Here is an 18,521-nt window from a genome sequence, read left to right as displayed (position 1 = left end):
GACTGACTAAGACCCATCGAGCCTTACCCTGTGTCCGGTGCTGTGCGAGGGCTCAATGTGCACAATCTCATTTAAACCTGATTTCAAACCTGAAAAGCAAAAGCCCTATTCTACAGACGAGGAAACCGAGACTAAGAAGAGCTGAGTTGCCTCAAGTGACATGACTTCAAAGGAGCCAGATACCGACTCGCAGGCCAGTCCTCTGAACCATCTGGCAGTGGATGGATTTCTGGCACTGACTTCTCCCCCACTTACAGCCCTTAGACTAGAAGAGATCATAGATATCATTGGCAAAATCACTGACATTTCACTGGTTCTCCACGGTTTACAAAGCAATTCCTCATTTGACACTACTCATTAAAATACTGCAAGATCGGGGCACCTGGGTGGCTCGGCCGTTTAAGCATCCGGCTTCGGCTCAGGTCATGATCTCACAGTTCGTGGGTTCGAGCCCCGCATCGGGCGCTGTGCTGACAGCTCAGAGCCTGGATCGTGCTTCAGATTCTGTGTCTCCCTCTCTCTCTGACCCTCCCCTGCTCACGTTATCTCTCTCTGTCTCTCAAAAATAAAATTTAAAAAAACAACATAAAAAAATACTGCAAGATATTCTTGTATTATCAACAAAGGAATATGAACCCTAGAGAAGTTAAGTAACTTGCCTCAGGTCACATTACCAGTTAGGGTTCTATTTCAGGATCATGGCTGCCCATCAATTCCTCATCTGGTCCAGTTTCTCATTTGTCACAGGAGAATATCTACAAGAGGCCCTCCCAGAGAGGCTAATGATTTGTCCAAGGTCACACAGAAAGCTAGTATGTCCTGCATACACCATCAGCATATATCTTTAAAGATGCTTTGGTTTGATTACACATACTCTATAAATATGTGTGGGCAAAGTAAAGATTGGTCCAGAGGCAGAGTGCTCTGTCAGCACAAAATAGAGTGCTCTCTTCTCAAAGCTCTTGTATTTGTGGAGTTGATGCAGTAGAAGCACCGCTTCACATAAGCGCCCCACGTTTCAGGGCCCGCCCTCCTGCAGACTCCTTGTCCATTAGCTCTACAATCAAGCTGTGATCAACGGAACAAAGCCATTTAGATGGCATGTCTAGCCAGTCTTACAGTGGATTTGGTACCCAAGCAGCCAAGTACACAAGAGCTGTATAATTCAGATCTTGAGGAATGAACTACATAAATTCTCATTTGATCCCGACTGCATGTCTAGAGGGAATTCTTAAAAACAGTCTCGATAACCCTGAATGAACTTTATAATGGCTGAGCAGAAAAGTGCAGGGCTCAGAATCTTTTCTAGTAAAGTAACTCACTTCTCTGAGCTCGATTCGAGGCTCATGATGAGTGTGAAAGCAGCAACTACAAGACTTGATGATTCTCAGCACTACTGTGGCAAGTGGAAATCACCTGTCGGCAGTGTAGTCTCTCGGATCTCAAATTACTGTGTTATGCCAAGAATCCTAGTTATCTGTTCCTCTTTTGTTGCCGTAACCTCATGGGTGGGACCGGGGCTAGCACTGACAGGGCAAACTCGACGGCAGTCGCCCCCTCTTTCTGTCTGGCGTAGCCAATGAAAACCAGAGAAGCGGTTACCACAAAGGAGAGCTTGCCAGCAGCACAAACTGTAAAGTCCTACCAGTTAAATCTTCCAGGTCTAATGGGTGGGAATCTCCCCTTCGTTAGACACAAACACTCTGGTTTGAGGAAGAGCACACTGATTTCTACTGCTGACGACAGCCAACATTTGGTGAGTATTTCTGTTAATCACATACAGGATTACACTCCATACCTGTGCTCCACGGAGGCAGGGCTGCCTCTCTCTGGCTCACCATGATTTCCAGTCTCTGAGTAGCATGCCTCGCGCATGCTAGTTTCTCAATAAACATTTGCTGAATGAATAAATAATCTCATCTGGTTTTCACAATAACTCTATGAGGTTTGAAACAGTGTTGTAATCACCGCTTTACAGAGGATAACACTGAGGCTCAGAACGTCATTAGAATATGTCCAAGATCACTCTGCCAGCCAAGTGTCAGAGCTTACATTCAAACCCACTGGAATCTAAGGTTCAATCACAACCTCATTTCCCTAGCATAGGAAGCCCTCTACAAAAGGCGGGTCTGAAAGAATAGGTTCCAGGTCAGAATGGACACCACTCTTTGTCAGCCACCAACTTTTAGATCTCTTCCATGTTCTATAACAACAAAATTTAAGAGAAATGACTTACCTACAAATCCTTCTTCTCCAACCAGTTTCAACGCAATTTTATCAGCCAGCACCGAAGAGTTGCCGTGGGCGATATTAGCAAAGGGGCCAGCGTGCACAAACACAGGTGTTCCCTACGAAAGTCAAAGAACAAATTAAGACAGAGGGAGGAATGAACCAAGTCAGTGAGTCTTCGTCTTTAGAGAGTCGCCAAATCCATTCTGCTTTTATTAACATGCATATCCGATGTACAAATTCTCTCAAAGAAAAGAAAACACCCAAAGGACCAAATTCCTGGTACATTCTACAACAGGGGCATCCCACACTTAATGCGGAACTAGGGAGAAAAGCTATAGGAATGGATTATTTCCTATTATAACTTTGTTAAAGCACGCAGCTGCCTCACAGACCATGAAGTAAAGTATTTACCTCCCTTACAGTGTTTGGCATTCTACTTTTTAAAAGAATAGAATTAGGTCCTGACGGTCTAAGAGGTTTTATATTTAAATGTATTTTTTTCTTCATAAAGAAATTAATCACTTCTGGAAAAGTCTAAAGAAAGTCAAAAATCAATAAATTAATGAGTTGTGTGGTAGGGCAGGACAAGAACGTTAACATTTAAGTTCATTATAGCCCATTTTTATATTTGTATAATAAATTTGTGCTTCTGATTTTCAAAAAGTCTGTTTAAGTCTTTCTCATTGCTTAACTGGCTTACACGTTAAAAATCTGGTAACTATTACGACAGTAAAAGCAAAGAAAATTTTCACTTAGTAAAATGCTAGAGCAATTCTTACTAAACAGGCAAAAAAAAAACCAATATAAGGGAATTATCAAAACCTTGAGATTGAAATTGGCAAAGAAAATCTGTCAACATATTCACTTGAAATGCCATTTCTACACTTTTCCTTTATCAGTGAGAACAGACTGTAGTCCCATCTGAGGGAATTTATCCACGTGCATCGAAATGTTCAGGTTTTATTTCGAGCCCAGCCAGGGCCACTGGGGTCTGTGTGCATGAGGCCACGGCCCCACCTGTGAAAATACAGCCTGCCCTTTCACTGACAGGAGGGAAGACAGGCAGTGATGCAGGGTGGGGGGCCTGGGGGTGGGAGCCATGGAAAATTCCCATGAACCATGATGGGCCGCTGGCGGAACAGATTTCAAAGAGGAGAAAGCTGAACAAAAGCCGGAAGAAAAGCAGTGGAGGAAAAGCCATCTCTGAGAATGAAAAAGAGAAGAGTTTATCAAAGCCACTCTGTGAGCTCTCTATTTACTTTCCTTCCCCTAAGTCCTCAGGAGGGACAATGACAGGGGCCTCGTGAGGTCAGAGAAACGTCTGTAAAAATAAAGTTGGAAAAATGAAATCCAAACATAGGTGCCTACAGATGTATTTATGTGTGTGTTTAGTGTCCAGATCTCTCTGTCTACCTACCTATAATTTCTCACTTCTGTCCGGATAAACCTTTTATTTATTTACTTTTTCCATGTTTATTCATTTTTGAGAGAGAGGGAGACAAAGTATCTGCAGCAGGCTCCAGGCTCTGTCAGCACAGAGCCCGACGCGGGGCTGGAACCCACGAACGGTGAGATCACGCATGATCTGAGCTGGAGTCTGACCTACTGAGCCACCAAGGTGCCCCACAGATAAACCTTCAAATGCTCTTAAGAAAACACTGTGTAAGTCTCCATCACCTCCTGCCCTCGCCGGCCTGGAACACGGCTGCCTGCGGTGAGCCAGCAGGGCCGGGGCAAGGGTAGTGAGGACGTCACAGGCCCCATCCTGGAGGCAGCTGCCTTCGCTTGTCTACACACAGCAGCACTCAGTGCGTCCACTGGTCTGAGAAGCACCAAACACTGGTCTGGCTGGGGGTGGGAGGGGGGTGGGGAAGAGAGGGGTCGGATGGCGGCGACAAGGTGTGGCAGGATCAGCAGAAGCACTTCACTCTTCCTGAGATACCCACTGGAAGGACTAGAGCAGCAGCGTTCTAATGTAAAACACACGGCAGGTTGATTACTAAAGCAGCCCCAGAGCTCTGGTTTTGAAACTCCTAGTACGGAGCACGAATGGACAAATTTGTAGAACATCATTGTTAGGCCTTCAAAGCCAGAGACACGCAGCCTCACACACTCAACTAGTATTTGTGGCGAAGATACAGGACACTGAGTTCAAGACTTACTCTAAGAAGCTCTGTGACTGGTCCAAAGATATACAAATACCTACCATGTGTCCAGAATTTTATTTCATACGCAGAACACACAGGAAAGTGAGGCAGGAATGATCCTGGCTATGGATATTGTTCCGAATGGACTTTTCAAGTTTTCCCAAAGATTAATACTTCAGTTAATCATTTGCTTAGAGAACCCTAAGAGAGCTTTGTATAAAACAGTGTCCTCAGGGTTGGGAGTTCAAGACCCCGTGTTTTGTACAGAGATTACATAAAAAACAAACACAATAACGATAACAAACCCCACCAAAAAAACGAACAACTGAATTTTTTCTAAAGGAGGTGCATATGGCAGTGTGCCTTACAAACAGAAAAGAAAAAACAGCTTTCCGCTATGCTGGAAATATTCTGTATCTGCACCACCCAACACAATAGTCACTGTCCACATGTGGCTACAGAGCACTCAAAATGTAGCTAGCAAAAAATTTAAAAAATATTTAGTATTTATTTTTGAGAAAAAGAGAGCATAGCAGAGGAGAGGCAGAGAGAAAGGGAGACCCAGAATCCAAAGCAGGCTCCAGGCTCTGAGCTGTCAGCACAGAGTCCGATGCGGGGTTCGAATTCATCAACTGCGAGATCATGGCCTGAGCTGAAGTTGGACATTTAACCTACTGAGCCACCCAGGCGCCCCCAAAATTTTAAAATAAATATATAAGTAGAAATGTAGCTCAAATGACTGCAGAACCAAATTTTAAACTGTATTGAATTTAAAGTAATTTAGATCAAAATAACCACGTGTGGCCAAAGGCTACCATATTGGGCAGCACATGGACACATATATGACTAACCCAGGGTTAAATGCTAAGACCTTTCCATTTCTCTGTCTTAAAGTCTTCCACAGGGAAGTTCCTACTCTGGGGTAGCTGAGAATCACCTGGGATACCCAGGCCCTACCTCCCTCACATTCTGGTTCACTTGGTCTGGGTGGAGCCTGCTGCATTAGTGTCTTCAGATCTTTCCAGGAGATTCTAATGTGAGCCAGGACTGAGAACTCGGGTCTCCTGGTAATCAGCAGTCAGTTAACCCTTGATGACCACAGTCAAGGCTGTTCAAACATGAGCACTAAAGCACAATCTGTGTACTGATCAGTGATTTTTTCATCACTGACTGATTTAGATTCCTAGTGCCCCTCCTTAGCCAGGTGCATCGGGAATGGTTAGGACCCACGCAGCAGAGTTCATAAATGCAGATATTTTAACTGAATGCTGTTTATCTTCTAAACAATGCCCCTTGTCTGTTAACATAATGACAAATGGTCTGGTCTTAAATGAAAAATGGACACAAATGTAAGTACAAGAATCATTTGAGAGCAGCCCAGCCCACTGACTCACTATTTAAAACAATAATCTGATTATCCCAAATAATGATGATAACAGTATATTCATTTTTGAGGGGGCAGTGTTATGAGGAAGCCATATCACCTCTTTTTCTAAGTTTTTTTTCTCATTCACTCAGTTTATTAAACAAATATATATTTTTAGGAGCAACATGGTAAAAATTATTAAGTATTTATTTAATGATTCAAGAGCTAAGCGCCTCATACACGCAAGGCACTTTCTAGGAGCTATAACCCAGTGGTGAATAAGGTGGAAAGGGGCCTGCTCTCATCCTGGTGGATGAACAAAGAAGTAGGGAACTCGTGGGATGATACTCCCTGACACGCAGAGAATGACAGGTGACGGGACACAGTGACTGGGGCTGGGTGGGTCAGAGTGGCCCGGGAAAGCCTCTCCAGGATGCTGGTATTTAAAGGACATATGAGTTCACTCATGTGGAATTTAAGAAACACAACAGATAACATAGGGGATGGGGGGGCAGGAATAAGATAAAAAGAGAGGGAGGCAAACCAGAAGAGACTTTTAAATACTGAGAACAATCTGATGGTCGCTGGAGGTGAGGTGGGGGCAGGGATGGGCTACATGGGGGATGGGCATTAAGGAGGGCACCTGTTGGGATGAGCACTGGGTGTTCTACGTAAGAGATGAATCACTGGATTCTACTCCTGAAGCAGAGACTACATTGTATGTTAACTAAGTTGAATTTAAATAAATCTTGGAAAGAAAAGTAAAAATATAGGATGAGTCCTAAAGTACAGGAGAGAGTCAGACACGGGAAATTGGGGTGTCTGCAAGGGACGTCCTGGGCAGGGAAATTGAGGACAGGGGGAGAGGCAGGGAAGGGCCAGACCCTGCCGGGTTTCTGGCGAGAGGGAGGACCAGGGTAAAGCTCTGAGCAGGCTCACAGCTCAGTATCGACACACTTCTCTGCCACCTGTCTCCCTAAGGACCAGCTCCGAGAAGGCAGGGACTTTGCTGTCCTGAGCACCCTCTCCAAGGCCTGCCTGTGTCGCGTGTTAAATGAATATTGAACCTTCATCATAACCCCGCTAAGTCAGTCTTTGGCACCATCACCATTTCACATGGAGAGAACAGAGGCCACCCCAAGGTCACAAGTAGTCAACAGTGCAGAGCACACTCAGAATGAGCGCACCGTCCACTGAATGAATGAATAAATGGGTGGATGTTCTGTTTGTCTTGCCCTTCACTTCTCTTCTGGTTGCCTCTGCCTCCCCGAGTGACCAGAAAACCAGACTGACACTGAAATATTCTGATGAGAAAATTTAAGTTTGATGAAGACAAGAGCAGGGCAAAGCTAATGAAAGTGGGGTACAGCATACTTTCCTGGGGACCATTTCTTGGCATATACTGTGTGTGTGTGTGTGTGTTGTTTGGGGAAAAAAACCCCAAAAAGCCTAATGGATTATGAAAAGCAAAGTCCAAAAAAGGCAAAAGAGGAAAAACATCACATAAACTGCTACGTAACTTACTAAAATATTAGATACTGAGTTTTTCAGTTTCCACTGTGGTCAATTAGTACTGAACTACCTAAGGGGAAAATCTACCAATACACTGTTAACTCTTTTGCGGGGGAGGATGACCCAGGACTTATTTGGAGGCTCCGTGTGGGCTCCCATGGCTGGGAACGCTCACGTTGTGTGGGGATGCACACACGATCCGAAGAATGCAAGCACTGTCAACAATTTCTCTATAAAGGAAATCACTTACCTCTAGGGTCTGCATCAGATTTGGTTTTATTGCGTCTTTCATCAAAACTGTCAATGCGCCTGTGACCCCCTAGAGGAGAGAGGGGGGAAAAACACTGCTTTAGTTGATTCACAAAAGATCATCCAGGCAAAGGTGAATGTCGTGGCCAGTTCTCACCAGCCTGCCTTGTCGCTGGGCATCCCCACAGGCTGCTGTCACCTCGGAATGACAGGGAACACGGCTCTGGTGGCCGGAACCTCCTCTCCCCACCTGATGCAGGTCAACCATTCCAAGATGGGAAGTGACGGAGAAGTACCAGTTCCTGCCCTTTTTTTTTTTTTTTAAAACCTTCCTTGATGGTGTTTAAGAGGCTTGTCATAGAGCAGATCATTCAGTCTGCCTACAAGTGTCCTCTGGCAATGACCCACTTTATTTTTTCATTATCAGAGATTATACTCTTGCCTGAAGACAGCAGAGGAAGTATGAAAATAAGGTGATTTACTGAGTGGGAAAGGAGCAGGATAAAGGGAAACGTCTTAGAGCACCCCTAGAGACACTGGTCTCCCAGTGCTCCATCTGGCGGACACAGAAGGCCCTCGAAAAGCTGCATTTGAAGGGTTTCTCATCTTCCATCTCTCGTTCTGTCTGTCTGCCCGGAACACAGCTGATGCCACCTGTACGTCACATGTGGCTCCCCCTCTCCCAGTCCTACGGAGCTCTGGGTGAGGTTCTGCTGCACTCCTGGTGAAGACGGGAGAAGGGAGGCACGGGGAAGAAGTCTGAGAACTACCGGAAAAAGCTTGCCCAAGAAGGGCCACAGAGGAAGCTTTAGAAAAACAAAACGACACCCTTGTGCAGACACTGGGCAAGTGCCTTCAAAACACTCATCAGGGACTGTGAGGCTGCGATATGACTCAGTGCGTGTGGATGTGGCACTGGAAAGATACAGGGGCACGAAACAGACCTCAACACAGCAGGTGGCAGAATCTAGCGGAACTGTGTCTCTTCAAAATACATGAGTCCGAGGCACCAGGGTGGCTCAGTTGGTTAAGTGTCCGACTTTGGCTCAGGGCATGATCTCACATTCGTGGGTTCGAGCCCCATGTCGGGCTCTGTGCTGACAGCTCAGAGCCTGGAGCCTGCTTCTGATTCCCTGTCTCCCTCTCTCTCTGCCCCTCCCTGCTCATGCTCTGTCTCTCTCTGTCTCAAAAATAAATAAAACATTAAAAAAAAATTTTTTTTAAACACCAAAAACATGTGTCCATTACATCCTCCCTCCACGTCCATCACCAACAATGCTCCTCTTAGGTGGTCCATTTACAATTCTGTAATATCTTACACTTATGATTTAGAAGAAAATCCAATGTATTTTCTCCTTTGCGGTACTAAATACACATTATAAGAAATGTCACCTGCCTATTATAAATCTATTAAGATGTTTTACTGTGAAAGCTGCAGGCCGGGAAGGGCTCAAAGAAATCAGTTCTCTTTTCTTTACTCAGAGCACGTAGAGGAGCAGCGGGTGTGTGAGCTTGCTGCACTGCACTTGCTTCGCGTTACAGATAAATCTGGCTCAAGAAACTAGAGGCGGAGGGAGGGCGGGCTGGGTCTGGTAGCGTACTCCACCTGCTGCTTTTTCTGTGACGCCTCTTATCTTGTTGCTCCTAACACACTGACTGTCATGGAGTCCAAGCAAAGAGAGCGGCTCTGGCTGGGGCTGTCACGGCCACTCTGTTCCATGTGCTGAGCCCAGAGGGACAGAGTGTGGACATATTCCACCAGAGGATGTCAGAAGCGATCATCTTGTGAGAAACTCCTAGAAGCCATTCATTCCAGTTCTCGTGGCAATATGTAAAACCTTTTGACCCAAATCAAAGTATATAAAAAGTTATGAAATAGAGGCGCCTGGGTGGCTTACTCGGTTAGGCTTCCAACTTCAGCTCAGGTCATGATCTCATGGTTTGTGAGTTTGAGCCCCGTGTCAGGCTCTGTGCTGACATCTCAGAGTCTGGAGCCTGCTTCGGACCATGTGTCTCCCTTTATTTCCGTGCCCCTCCCCGACTTCTGTTCTGTCTCTCAAAAATAAAGAAGCATTTAAAAAAATGTGTTTTTAAAAAAGCTATAAAGTGAAAAGAAAAGACAGATGCTCTAAAAAGCCTCCCTTAATGTTTTATGAAAGACTAACTATTGGTAGTTCCAACTGGATGAAACACAATTTGAATACACAGGCGTTTTTTATAAACAAGGAATGCAAAAGATAACCCAAAAGAGTCAACTTTGGGTTTATTTCCAGATCTGAGACTTTTATCACACACACAAAATAAATCTAGGAAAAAACATTTCCAGATTAAATTTCAAACTATTCCCAATACATATTTATTAATATCCAATATTAAGAAGATACAAAGATATATATTGATACAGAAACGATATTAGTTTACACAGTTTATAGGATATTGGTGATTTAAAAAAATGCTTGCTTATTTATTCATTTATTTATTTTGAGAGAAAGAGCACAAGTGGGAGGGGAACAGAGAGAGAGAGAGAGAGAGAGAGAGAGAGAGTCCCAAGCAGGTTCCACACTGTCAGCACAGAGCCTGATGAGGGCTCCATCTCACACGAGATCATGACGTGCGCCAGAATCAAGAGTCGCATGCTTAACCAACTGAGCAACCCAGGCCCCCGAGATGTTAATAATTAAAAAAACAAAAAACAAAACACAGGGGACACCTGGGTGGCTCAGTCGGTTGAGTGCCCGACTTCGGCTCAGGTCATGATCTCACAGTTTGTGAGTTTGAGCCCTGCATTGGGCTCTGTGCTGACAGAGTCTGTCTCCCTTTCTCTCTGCTTCTCCCCCGCTCACTCTCTGTCTCTCTCTCTCAAAAATAAATAAACATTAAAATGAAATTAAAAAAGCAATACCTTTACAGCAATCTGGGTTTTGGTTTTCTTGTTAAAACTTTATACTAAGCATCCTAGGGATTGTTGATTAAAAGATATTTAATTTATTTGACAAGCCCTATGTGTGATGAGTCAGTCAGGTTCTCAAAAGCAGCCAAAAAGTAATCAAGGCCCTTTTGGCAAATGATTCCAATTACATCCAAAGCCTTGGAATTAATGAAATACTAACTTGGCTTTTTCCTTCCACAACAGGTTTCCAATGGTCTGAGTGCAATTAGCCGTCATCATGGTATGTGACCCACATGCAGGAAAGTGAGCTAAGTACAGAGTACTGACCAGCTTTCCAAACGCCTGTGTCATACCCGTGTGCTTAGAGATACATACAGGCACATGCAAGAGCTATGCCAGCAGTGGGGTTCAAGTTCACAGAAAAGTGGTTACTATGAAGACGAAAAGAGAAGAGCAGGCCAAGTTAGAGTGAGCACAGCAAGAGACGGTGATGTGCCAGGACACCAGGGAAGCTCAGGGAGCACCACTGACCTCAAGAGGAAGCCAGACGGGGAAGACTGATTAAGGTAAGATCTGGTGTCACAATGTGACACCCAAATGGAAGGCACAGAGTTAAAAAGCCAAGGCCAATTTTCACTTTACCTTTCTTTCATTAAAAAAAAATGTTTATTTGTTCTGAGAGAGAGAGAGAGAGAGAGAGAGAGGGAGAGAGAGAGAGAGAGACGGAATGAGTAGGGGAGGGTCAGAGAAAGAGGGAGAGACAGAATCCCAAGCAGGCTTCATACGCAGCACATGGAGCCTGATGCGGGGCTTGATCTCATGACAGTGAGATCGTGACCTGAATCGAAATCAATAGACGCGTAACCGTCTGAGCCACCCAGGTGCCCCTGGCTTCCCTTTCATGAAGGGGGAGCCACTTACTTCTTATTCTTTGGAAAGACGATTTGTCCTCTATTTAGAGCAGGCACAGCAGGCCCTCTGCAAAACAGCCGAGAGCTAACAGGAGGTCACCCCACCCCAGCCAGGGAGCAGGGATCAGGACAGGTGACAACCGTGAAAAGCTTAGGAGATAAATTTCACATGCTTTGGCTGCAGCGAGGTACAAACACATCACAGACGCCATACAACAGGCCTGTGAGGGACAAATGGGCGTGCAGAAATCATCTGAGTTTCCGTGACACACGCTGGTAAGAGGAAAGCCCTCATCCTCTGAATCTACCACAGGGACACAGCGAGCTCTCCTGAGCTCCTGAATCGGACGTACTCACCAGATCGTCTGCAGTCACGGGCTGCCCATTTTTGTCACTGGCCACCACCATTCTTCCCAGCCGCTCCTTCATGTCCGTGAGGCTGTCGGTCAAGGCCAGCACCGCCATGATCTCGCTGGCCACTGCGATGTCAAACTGCGCCTGCAAAGCAGAAGCAGAAGGACTGCTCAGTGACGGTCCCACCTGGGTGGCCATGTGCGCCAGGAGCCATCTTTCAGTAACTGGGCTCCCGCAGGCCCAGGGGTCTATCCTCAGTGGGCCAACCCTCCATTCACAAGTGCGTGGAGCGTCCAGAGACATGCACGGTCTTGTGCTGGGTACTCCCTAGGGCGGGCTCCCTACTGGGGCCACACCGTTCTTTGATTTATTCTGCTGAGTGGGACACGGCCTGGCCAGGCCCCTCCTGCACCTGCCCGTGGCACTGCGCCATCGGCTACTGCAGCGTGTCTCTCACTGATCAAGGTGACTGTCTGTCTGATGTCTGTCTCTCCTCTACAGGAAGTGGTGTCATGAAGGCAAGAACCTTGGGGAGGCTTTCGTCCTGAGTCTGCAGCTCGGAGGACTGGGTGTGAAACCCACTAGGCAGTCAGTACGTATTCGCTAAATAAATACCTGCTGACCGCCTCCACTGTCACTCATTGGTGTGTCAATGATATTTGTCTGTCCAGCAAAATGCTGAGGAGCAGACAGAGTGATGGCCCTAAGGCCAGTTGTCCAGAGTTAGAGCTTCAAGCGGCAGTGTCAACACCAAGTCAAAAGGTGGCACAGAATCAAATTTCAGCTGCCCATAAGGGCTTGGCCACGGCAGACCCGAAGCACCGGACAACGAACACTGGGTTCTTAGCTACGGTCTGTGACGCGTTCCTGCGCCTCCTCGTCCCTCTCTGGGTCTCACTCCAGGCCGGACGTGGGCCAACAGAACTAACAGAGAAACGAGGAACTTGTCAACCTTCTGGACAAAAATCACTTCGTTAGGCTCCGCCTGGATTCCCTTCTTCCCGAGGGGCCATGTGAGCCAGACAAATTCAAGCTTACGTAGGGAGAAAATGGCTGTGCTCTGGCCGGGTCACTCTGTGAGACATTTTATGGTCCATTTCCTTCACTGACAAGAAAGGAAATGAAGGGAAATAAGGAGCTTTCTGGATACTTCCAGGTTGAGATTTCATTAGTCACTGAGGTAGTGAAAAAATATTACCTGAGATTCAAGCACGACTATGTTCAATGATCACATTTTCAATATAACCCATTCCGAACGTCAGTGACTTTTCATTGTATCATATTTAGGATTCTCTATACCACCATTCCATTATAAGTAGCGCATATAAAACATGCCTGAAAATTCTGAGGCTTTCTTTACAAAACATGAGACTAGAGATACTCTTACAATATTAACTATGTAATAATAAGTAGAATTTATGATAATATATAAGCTCTTCATTTATAATCATTATAATTTCAAAGTTTTGCACCTTGTATAACATCAAAAATGAACTAAAAGAGAAACAAAGAACGTGCCTTCCTCCTCAAAATGCAGCCACTGTAACTGGGTCAATTTAAATATCACTCCTTTTAAAAAAGGTTATTTATTTGAGAGAGAGAGAAAGCACAAGTAGGGAAGTGGGAGAGAGAAAAGAGAGGAGAGAGAGAGAAGAGAGAGAGAAGAGAGGAGAGAGAGAAGAGAGAGGGAGAGGGGAAGACAGAGAGAGAGAGAAAACCCCAAGCAGGCTCTGCCTGTCAGGGTCTAAAACTCACCAACTGAGATCATGACCTGAGCCAAAGTCAGATGCTCAACCGACTGAGCCACCTGGGCATCTCAATTTAAAGACTATTCTTATTAATTTTATCAGCTAGAAGTAATTCCTAGTACTAGGATGCTTGTTTCTGTTTTGCAAATAAAGTATATCAAAATTATATGAAGAGAGTTTTACTGGTTTTTCACAAATTCAAACAAAGGACAATATGCAATATTGGAAGTATTTGAGTCAGCATGGCTTTTCTGGAAGGTAACGTGGATGGAAATGTATATCATCTCTGGAAATCTGCTTCTTCTGACTCTCCAATTACAGATCTGGGAGTTTGTCCTAAGGACATCATCAGACAATGCGCACAGATATGCGCATATGTTTCCTACAGCTTATGACAACTCAACACTGCAAACTCCCTAGGTGGCCACTAACAGGGACCTGGCTGAACTGATGACAGTATGTCCACAGGATGAGATACTACGCAGCCATTCAAAAATGATAATATAGATCTACCTTTATTAACATAAAAAGATGTCAATAGAATCTTTTGGTTAAAAAACAGGTAAAGCTCTTAACTACAATCCATTTTAATTTTAAAATACGGTACGCATAAAGCAATACGAGATTTAACCCTGAGCATGTGACTGGACATAATATGCCTGCTTATTCCGTTTGTAAACCAGAGTTACAGAGTAGATGCGCGAATGTGTGTAATGAGTTAACGGTAGGTACAAAGGTTCAAATCACAGCCATTGTGACCTCCCCATCTCTCCACTACCAAAGTACACAGAGGAAATGTGAGGGGGCTTCCTTACTGCCCCCCTCATCCCCAACCCTCTCGTCAGAAGTAATTCACATCAGAGGTTGGTCTAGCTTCCATTCCTTCTTTCTAGCTTCCATTCTACCTGCTTATATACGCACAGGAACATGAAGGATGGCTTTTCGTTCATATAACCTGGATTACACAACATGGACTGTTATTTCAAAAGCTTTTTTAACACAGAAATTTTTTTTAACTTCCCACTTCACAGCTGGGATGAGAGCTCTATTGGTCACTTCCCCGATGTACCCTACACTGTCTTCACCTGCCACACCTGTCTGTGTTACAGAACGATGGACCAGAGACACGTAACGGCCCCTCCTGCTGGATGTTTAGACTGTTTCCAACTTTCACTGTTACAAGTAATCCCGCTATTAATATCTTTCTGTAGTTTTGGGGGGGGCGGGGCACATGAACAAAAAAATTCCTCCTTCTTTATTTCTTCTACATCTTTAGTCCTGAAGCTGGAATTCTTGGCTCATTTCAAACTTTAACACTAACAAACTTTCATCTAAGAGGCTTTACCAATTTACACTTCAAGTAACACTGTATAAACATCTCTATTTCTTTGCACTCTCAGTAAGGTTTAATATTGATTTATTTGTTTTTGTAAGATCACCGGTAAGTAGAATCTCATTGTTGTAAGTTGCAGTTTTATGATTGCTTGTCGGCATTTTGTGTTTATAAACTGCTCTTCCTTACCCTATGCACTTATTGAGCAATTATGGATTGAACACCTACTACTACTATGGAACAGTGTGCTCTGCTCGGAGAATATAGCAGGAAATAAAACAGACAAAACCCCCGCCCTTATAAAACTCGCATTTGAGTTGGGGGAGGCAGAAAATAAGCAGGATAAAGATAAGAGGCACACACAGAGGGGCGCCTGGGGGGCTCAGTCGGTTAAGCGGTTACGTGTCCTTCTTTGGCTCAGGTGATGATCTCTTGGCTCTCGGGTTCAAGCCCTGCATCACGCTCTGTGCTGACAGCTCAGAGCATGGAACCTGCTTTGGATTCAGTGTCTCCCACTCTCTTTGCCCCTCCCCCACTCGTGCTCTATCTCTCTCAAAAATAAGTAAACATTAAAAAAAAAAAAAGAAAGAAAGAAAAGACTGGCAGGCACAGGAAAGACCACTGTGAGACAGCCAGTCCCAGTTTTAAAGGTGAGCAGGGAGGGGAAGGTCTTATACTGAGTATGGCATTGTGGACGGTCTTTTTACGCTTGGTGCATGACTCCTTTGTCGTATGCAAACCTTCCTTCCTAGTCTGTTACTGGCCTTTTAATATTTCACATATGTCACCTTTCCATATTCAAGATCTTTAATTTTTTATTACATTCAAGTGATCTGTTCTTTCGAGTCTCTGCACTTCATGTCAATGACAGCTCACGTCCTCGGTGGCTGCCAAGAGGTCTGGCTGGTCCCGGCCGCTTATTCAGTGTTTTCCCTTCAGCGTGCTCAACCATGGCTGATGCTCTTTCTCCTTCGTGAGGCTCCGAGGCTGAAAATTCCTTTTCCATCAGAAGTCACAATCGGTTTCCCAGTGTCACCTTGCATTGGGTGCCGTCGATGACAAACCCGAGTAAGGACACCTGGGTCTTACTCCTGTGTGACCGAGCAGGATGTTTTTCTCTGCGGCAGCTCCTCTGGAATTTTGTTTTACCCTGAAGCATCCACACGATGTGTGTCTGTGTGAGCATGTTACTCATCCCGCGCGGTAACTGTTAGGGTCTTTCATGTGAAAATCCCCGTCTTCCTCCATTTCTACTATTTCCTTAAATCCTTTCTTCTCACCTGGGACTCTGATGAGATGCAGGCTAGAACTTCTTGATGTGTATCCCACATCTCCTGCCTTTTCCCTTCCACTTGCTACCATTTTCCCAGTGGTATTGTGTTCAGACAGAATTCTCTGGGTTGCACTGCCTTCTCTACTTCACTTAGGCTGATTCTCTTATCCAGTCCACTAACTCGATTTTTATTTGCACATCATTGTTTTACTTCCAGGGTTTTCACCTATTTTTTCCACGACAGCCCGATCCTCACACCTGGTAAGATGGCTCTCTCAGTCCTCTGGGAATACTGACGGCATTCTTTGGAAAGACTCCTCTCCCCAGATCTTCCATCTTGGTTTCCTCCCACACTGTGAACACATTGCTGGCTTCGGTGTCACATTCCATGATGTAGGTTTACTTTGGATGCTGGTGATGCCTGGCTTTGATATCATTTCTACTTGTCATTGGACCTGATTTCTGAGGACTCCAGTCCACCTGCAGAGATCAGAGAGGGCAGGACCCAGAATCCGCTGCTATTTCATTTCCGGACCAGTGCTCACTCACAGAGCCACGGCTAGTTCTTCGGGTGAGCCTCCGTGCAGATAGGAAAAGACTGCTCCTCCCTTAAAAAAGTGCCACCGTGTCCTGCTTTTCTTTGAGCAAGATGCATTTGACCGCCAGCAGGAGGCAGAGTGCACATGCAGATCTGTGACCATGGGGTACCCATGGGCTGGGCGGTGCAGGCCTGAACAGGGGTGTCACCGGAAGGTGCCTGTCCGCCTGCTTCCTGGGAGCTGTCCCCAGCTTCTGACCCTGAGGGCCATGTGAGCCCACTGTAAACTGCCTCTGAAGTAGGATATCTATTGTCTCTGAATGTAGAGACCCCCTAAAACACCCCAGTTGTGTTTTGGGCAGTGCTTTCCTCCACGAATCCAACTCCATCTTCCCATATTTCAGAGACTTCCTGAAATTATATGGGGCTGATTCTGGTTTTCTAGCATGTTGGAAATCGGTTCATATGTGCGAATCCCAGGATGCAGAAGAGCGGGGAAGAAGAGCATGGGCTTAGCTTGCCTTTGATTCAGTCCTCATATGAGCTATTTAATTCCAAATATTTCAAAAACTCCAAACGACTATTAAGTAGGAGAACTGAATATCATAGTAAAAGTGATTATTTTTTTCACAAGTAGGAATCTGACAGTGTAAAGGCCATAAATCTAACATCATCTTAAAATATAAAGTTCATTATAAACAAACAAAAAACCAAAATGAGAAGCTTGCTGGGCTTCATTGAAAAATCACAGAATGATTTTTTGTTCCCCAAACATCCCTCTCCACATCGGAGATCTATTAAAATGAAGATGAACATCATAATTTGCCTTCCACAGTTTCTGCATTTGAGTAGTAAGACACTGTCCTTAAAAACACTTTAGGTTAGTAAACCAAATAATGAGGTATTTGTTCTTTGGTTTACAAAACTTGAGTAATGTGGTTGGGATTTAAAAAAATTTTTTTTTAGAATTTATTTATTTTTAAGAGACAGAGACAGAGCACAAGTGGGGGAGGGGCAGAGAGAGAATGAGACCCAGAATCCGAAGCAGGCTCCAGGCTCTGAGCTGTCAGCACAGAGCCCGATCCGGGGCTCAAACTCCCAAACCACGAGATTATGATCTGAGCCAAAGACAGACACTTAACCCAGATACTTAACTGTAAACTGGGCTACCCAGGTGCCTGAGATTTTCTTTTTGTCTGTTGTTAGGCAGATGTGGTATTAACTTGGCAGATTTGCAACAAAATTTGTAAAAATTTATATTCAAGGGACACCCCGAGGCTCTTCCCGGGATGACAACTAAAATCACACAGGAAAAGGTTGGTAAGAACATACCAGGGCCTTTCCATCCTCTGCTCCTCTCCTAGTCCTGCTGAGGAAGTAACACCTTGAAATGATGAGAACGCCCCCCCCCCCCCCCCCGGCCACTGCAGGCAGGAGACCAAGAGCCGCAGAGCAGAGCACCAGCTCCTGGGCCGGCATAAACCAACCTAGGAAGGAAGAACAGAGCCGCCCCACGAAGAGATGGCACCTACCTGCCGGGAACACCCCTTCTCTGTGGGCGCCTGCCCGATCGTTATTTTTCGTAGAAATCGGTCGTTTGTATCCAATACTGAAAAAGAGAAAGCATATTCAATCGACAAGTATGGGGCTGCCCCGTGGGAGTCCAGAGCCACTGTGAGTGCCAAGGAGGCGGCGGGGAGCAAGGGATGAGGTCCCGCTCCCCCCACGGCTGACCTGCCAGCGGGTAGACACCAGGACACCGGGACCAGGATCGGTAAACAGGGAAATACCGGCCGGCGCTAAGCGCCTTCAGAGGCAAACGGAGGTGATGGGATACAGTGTGTCGGGTCGGGGTGAGGATGGGGGGTGGGGGAGGTGGGGGTGCCGTGTTTGACCAGGCAGTAAAGGAAAAGCATTTCTGAGGTGGTCACACTTGACACTGAAGTCCGAGTCACAAGACGCAGCCAA

General features: G+C 45.5%; 1 protein-coding gene across 2 annotated transcripts in view; it reads right to left on the bottom strand.

Moving 5' to 3' along the window:
* Positions 1 to 18,521, bottom strand: part of MTHFD1L (methylenetetrahydrofolate dehydrogenase (NADP+ dependent) 1 like) — a 174,159-nt gene that overhangs the window by 105,179 nt on the left and 50,459 nt on the right. For both annotated transcript variants that reach the window (XM_029945150.1, XM_029945151.1), the window contains exons 16-19: positions 18,086 to 18,162; positions 11,665 to 11,805; positions 7,508 to 7,576; positions 2,237 to 2,348 (exon numbers count right to left, since the gene is read on the bottom strand). In XM_029945150.1, coding sequence (XP_029801010.1) covers positions 2,237 to 2,348; positions 7,508 to 7,576; positions 11,665 to 11,805; positions 18,086 to 18,162 — 399 coding nt within the window. The remainder of the gene's footprint in view (positions 1 to 2,236; positions 2,349 to 7,507; positions 7,577 to 11,664; positions 11,806 to 18,085; positions 18,163 to 18,521) is intronic.

Source organism: Suricata suricatta, chromosome 7, assembly GCF_006229205.1.
Source record: "Suricata suricatta isolate VVHF042 chromosome 7, meerkat_22Aug2017_6uvM2_HiC, whole genome shotgun sequence".
Classification (NCBI taxonomy): Eukaryota; Metazoa; Chordata; class Mammalia; order Carnivora; family Herpestidae; genus Suricata; species Suricata suricatta.
The sequence above is the reverse complement of the archived record's forward strand: the minus strand, read 5'-3'. Positions and strand labels throughout refer to the sequence as shown.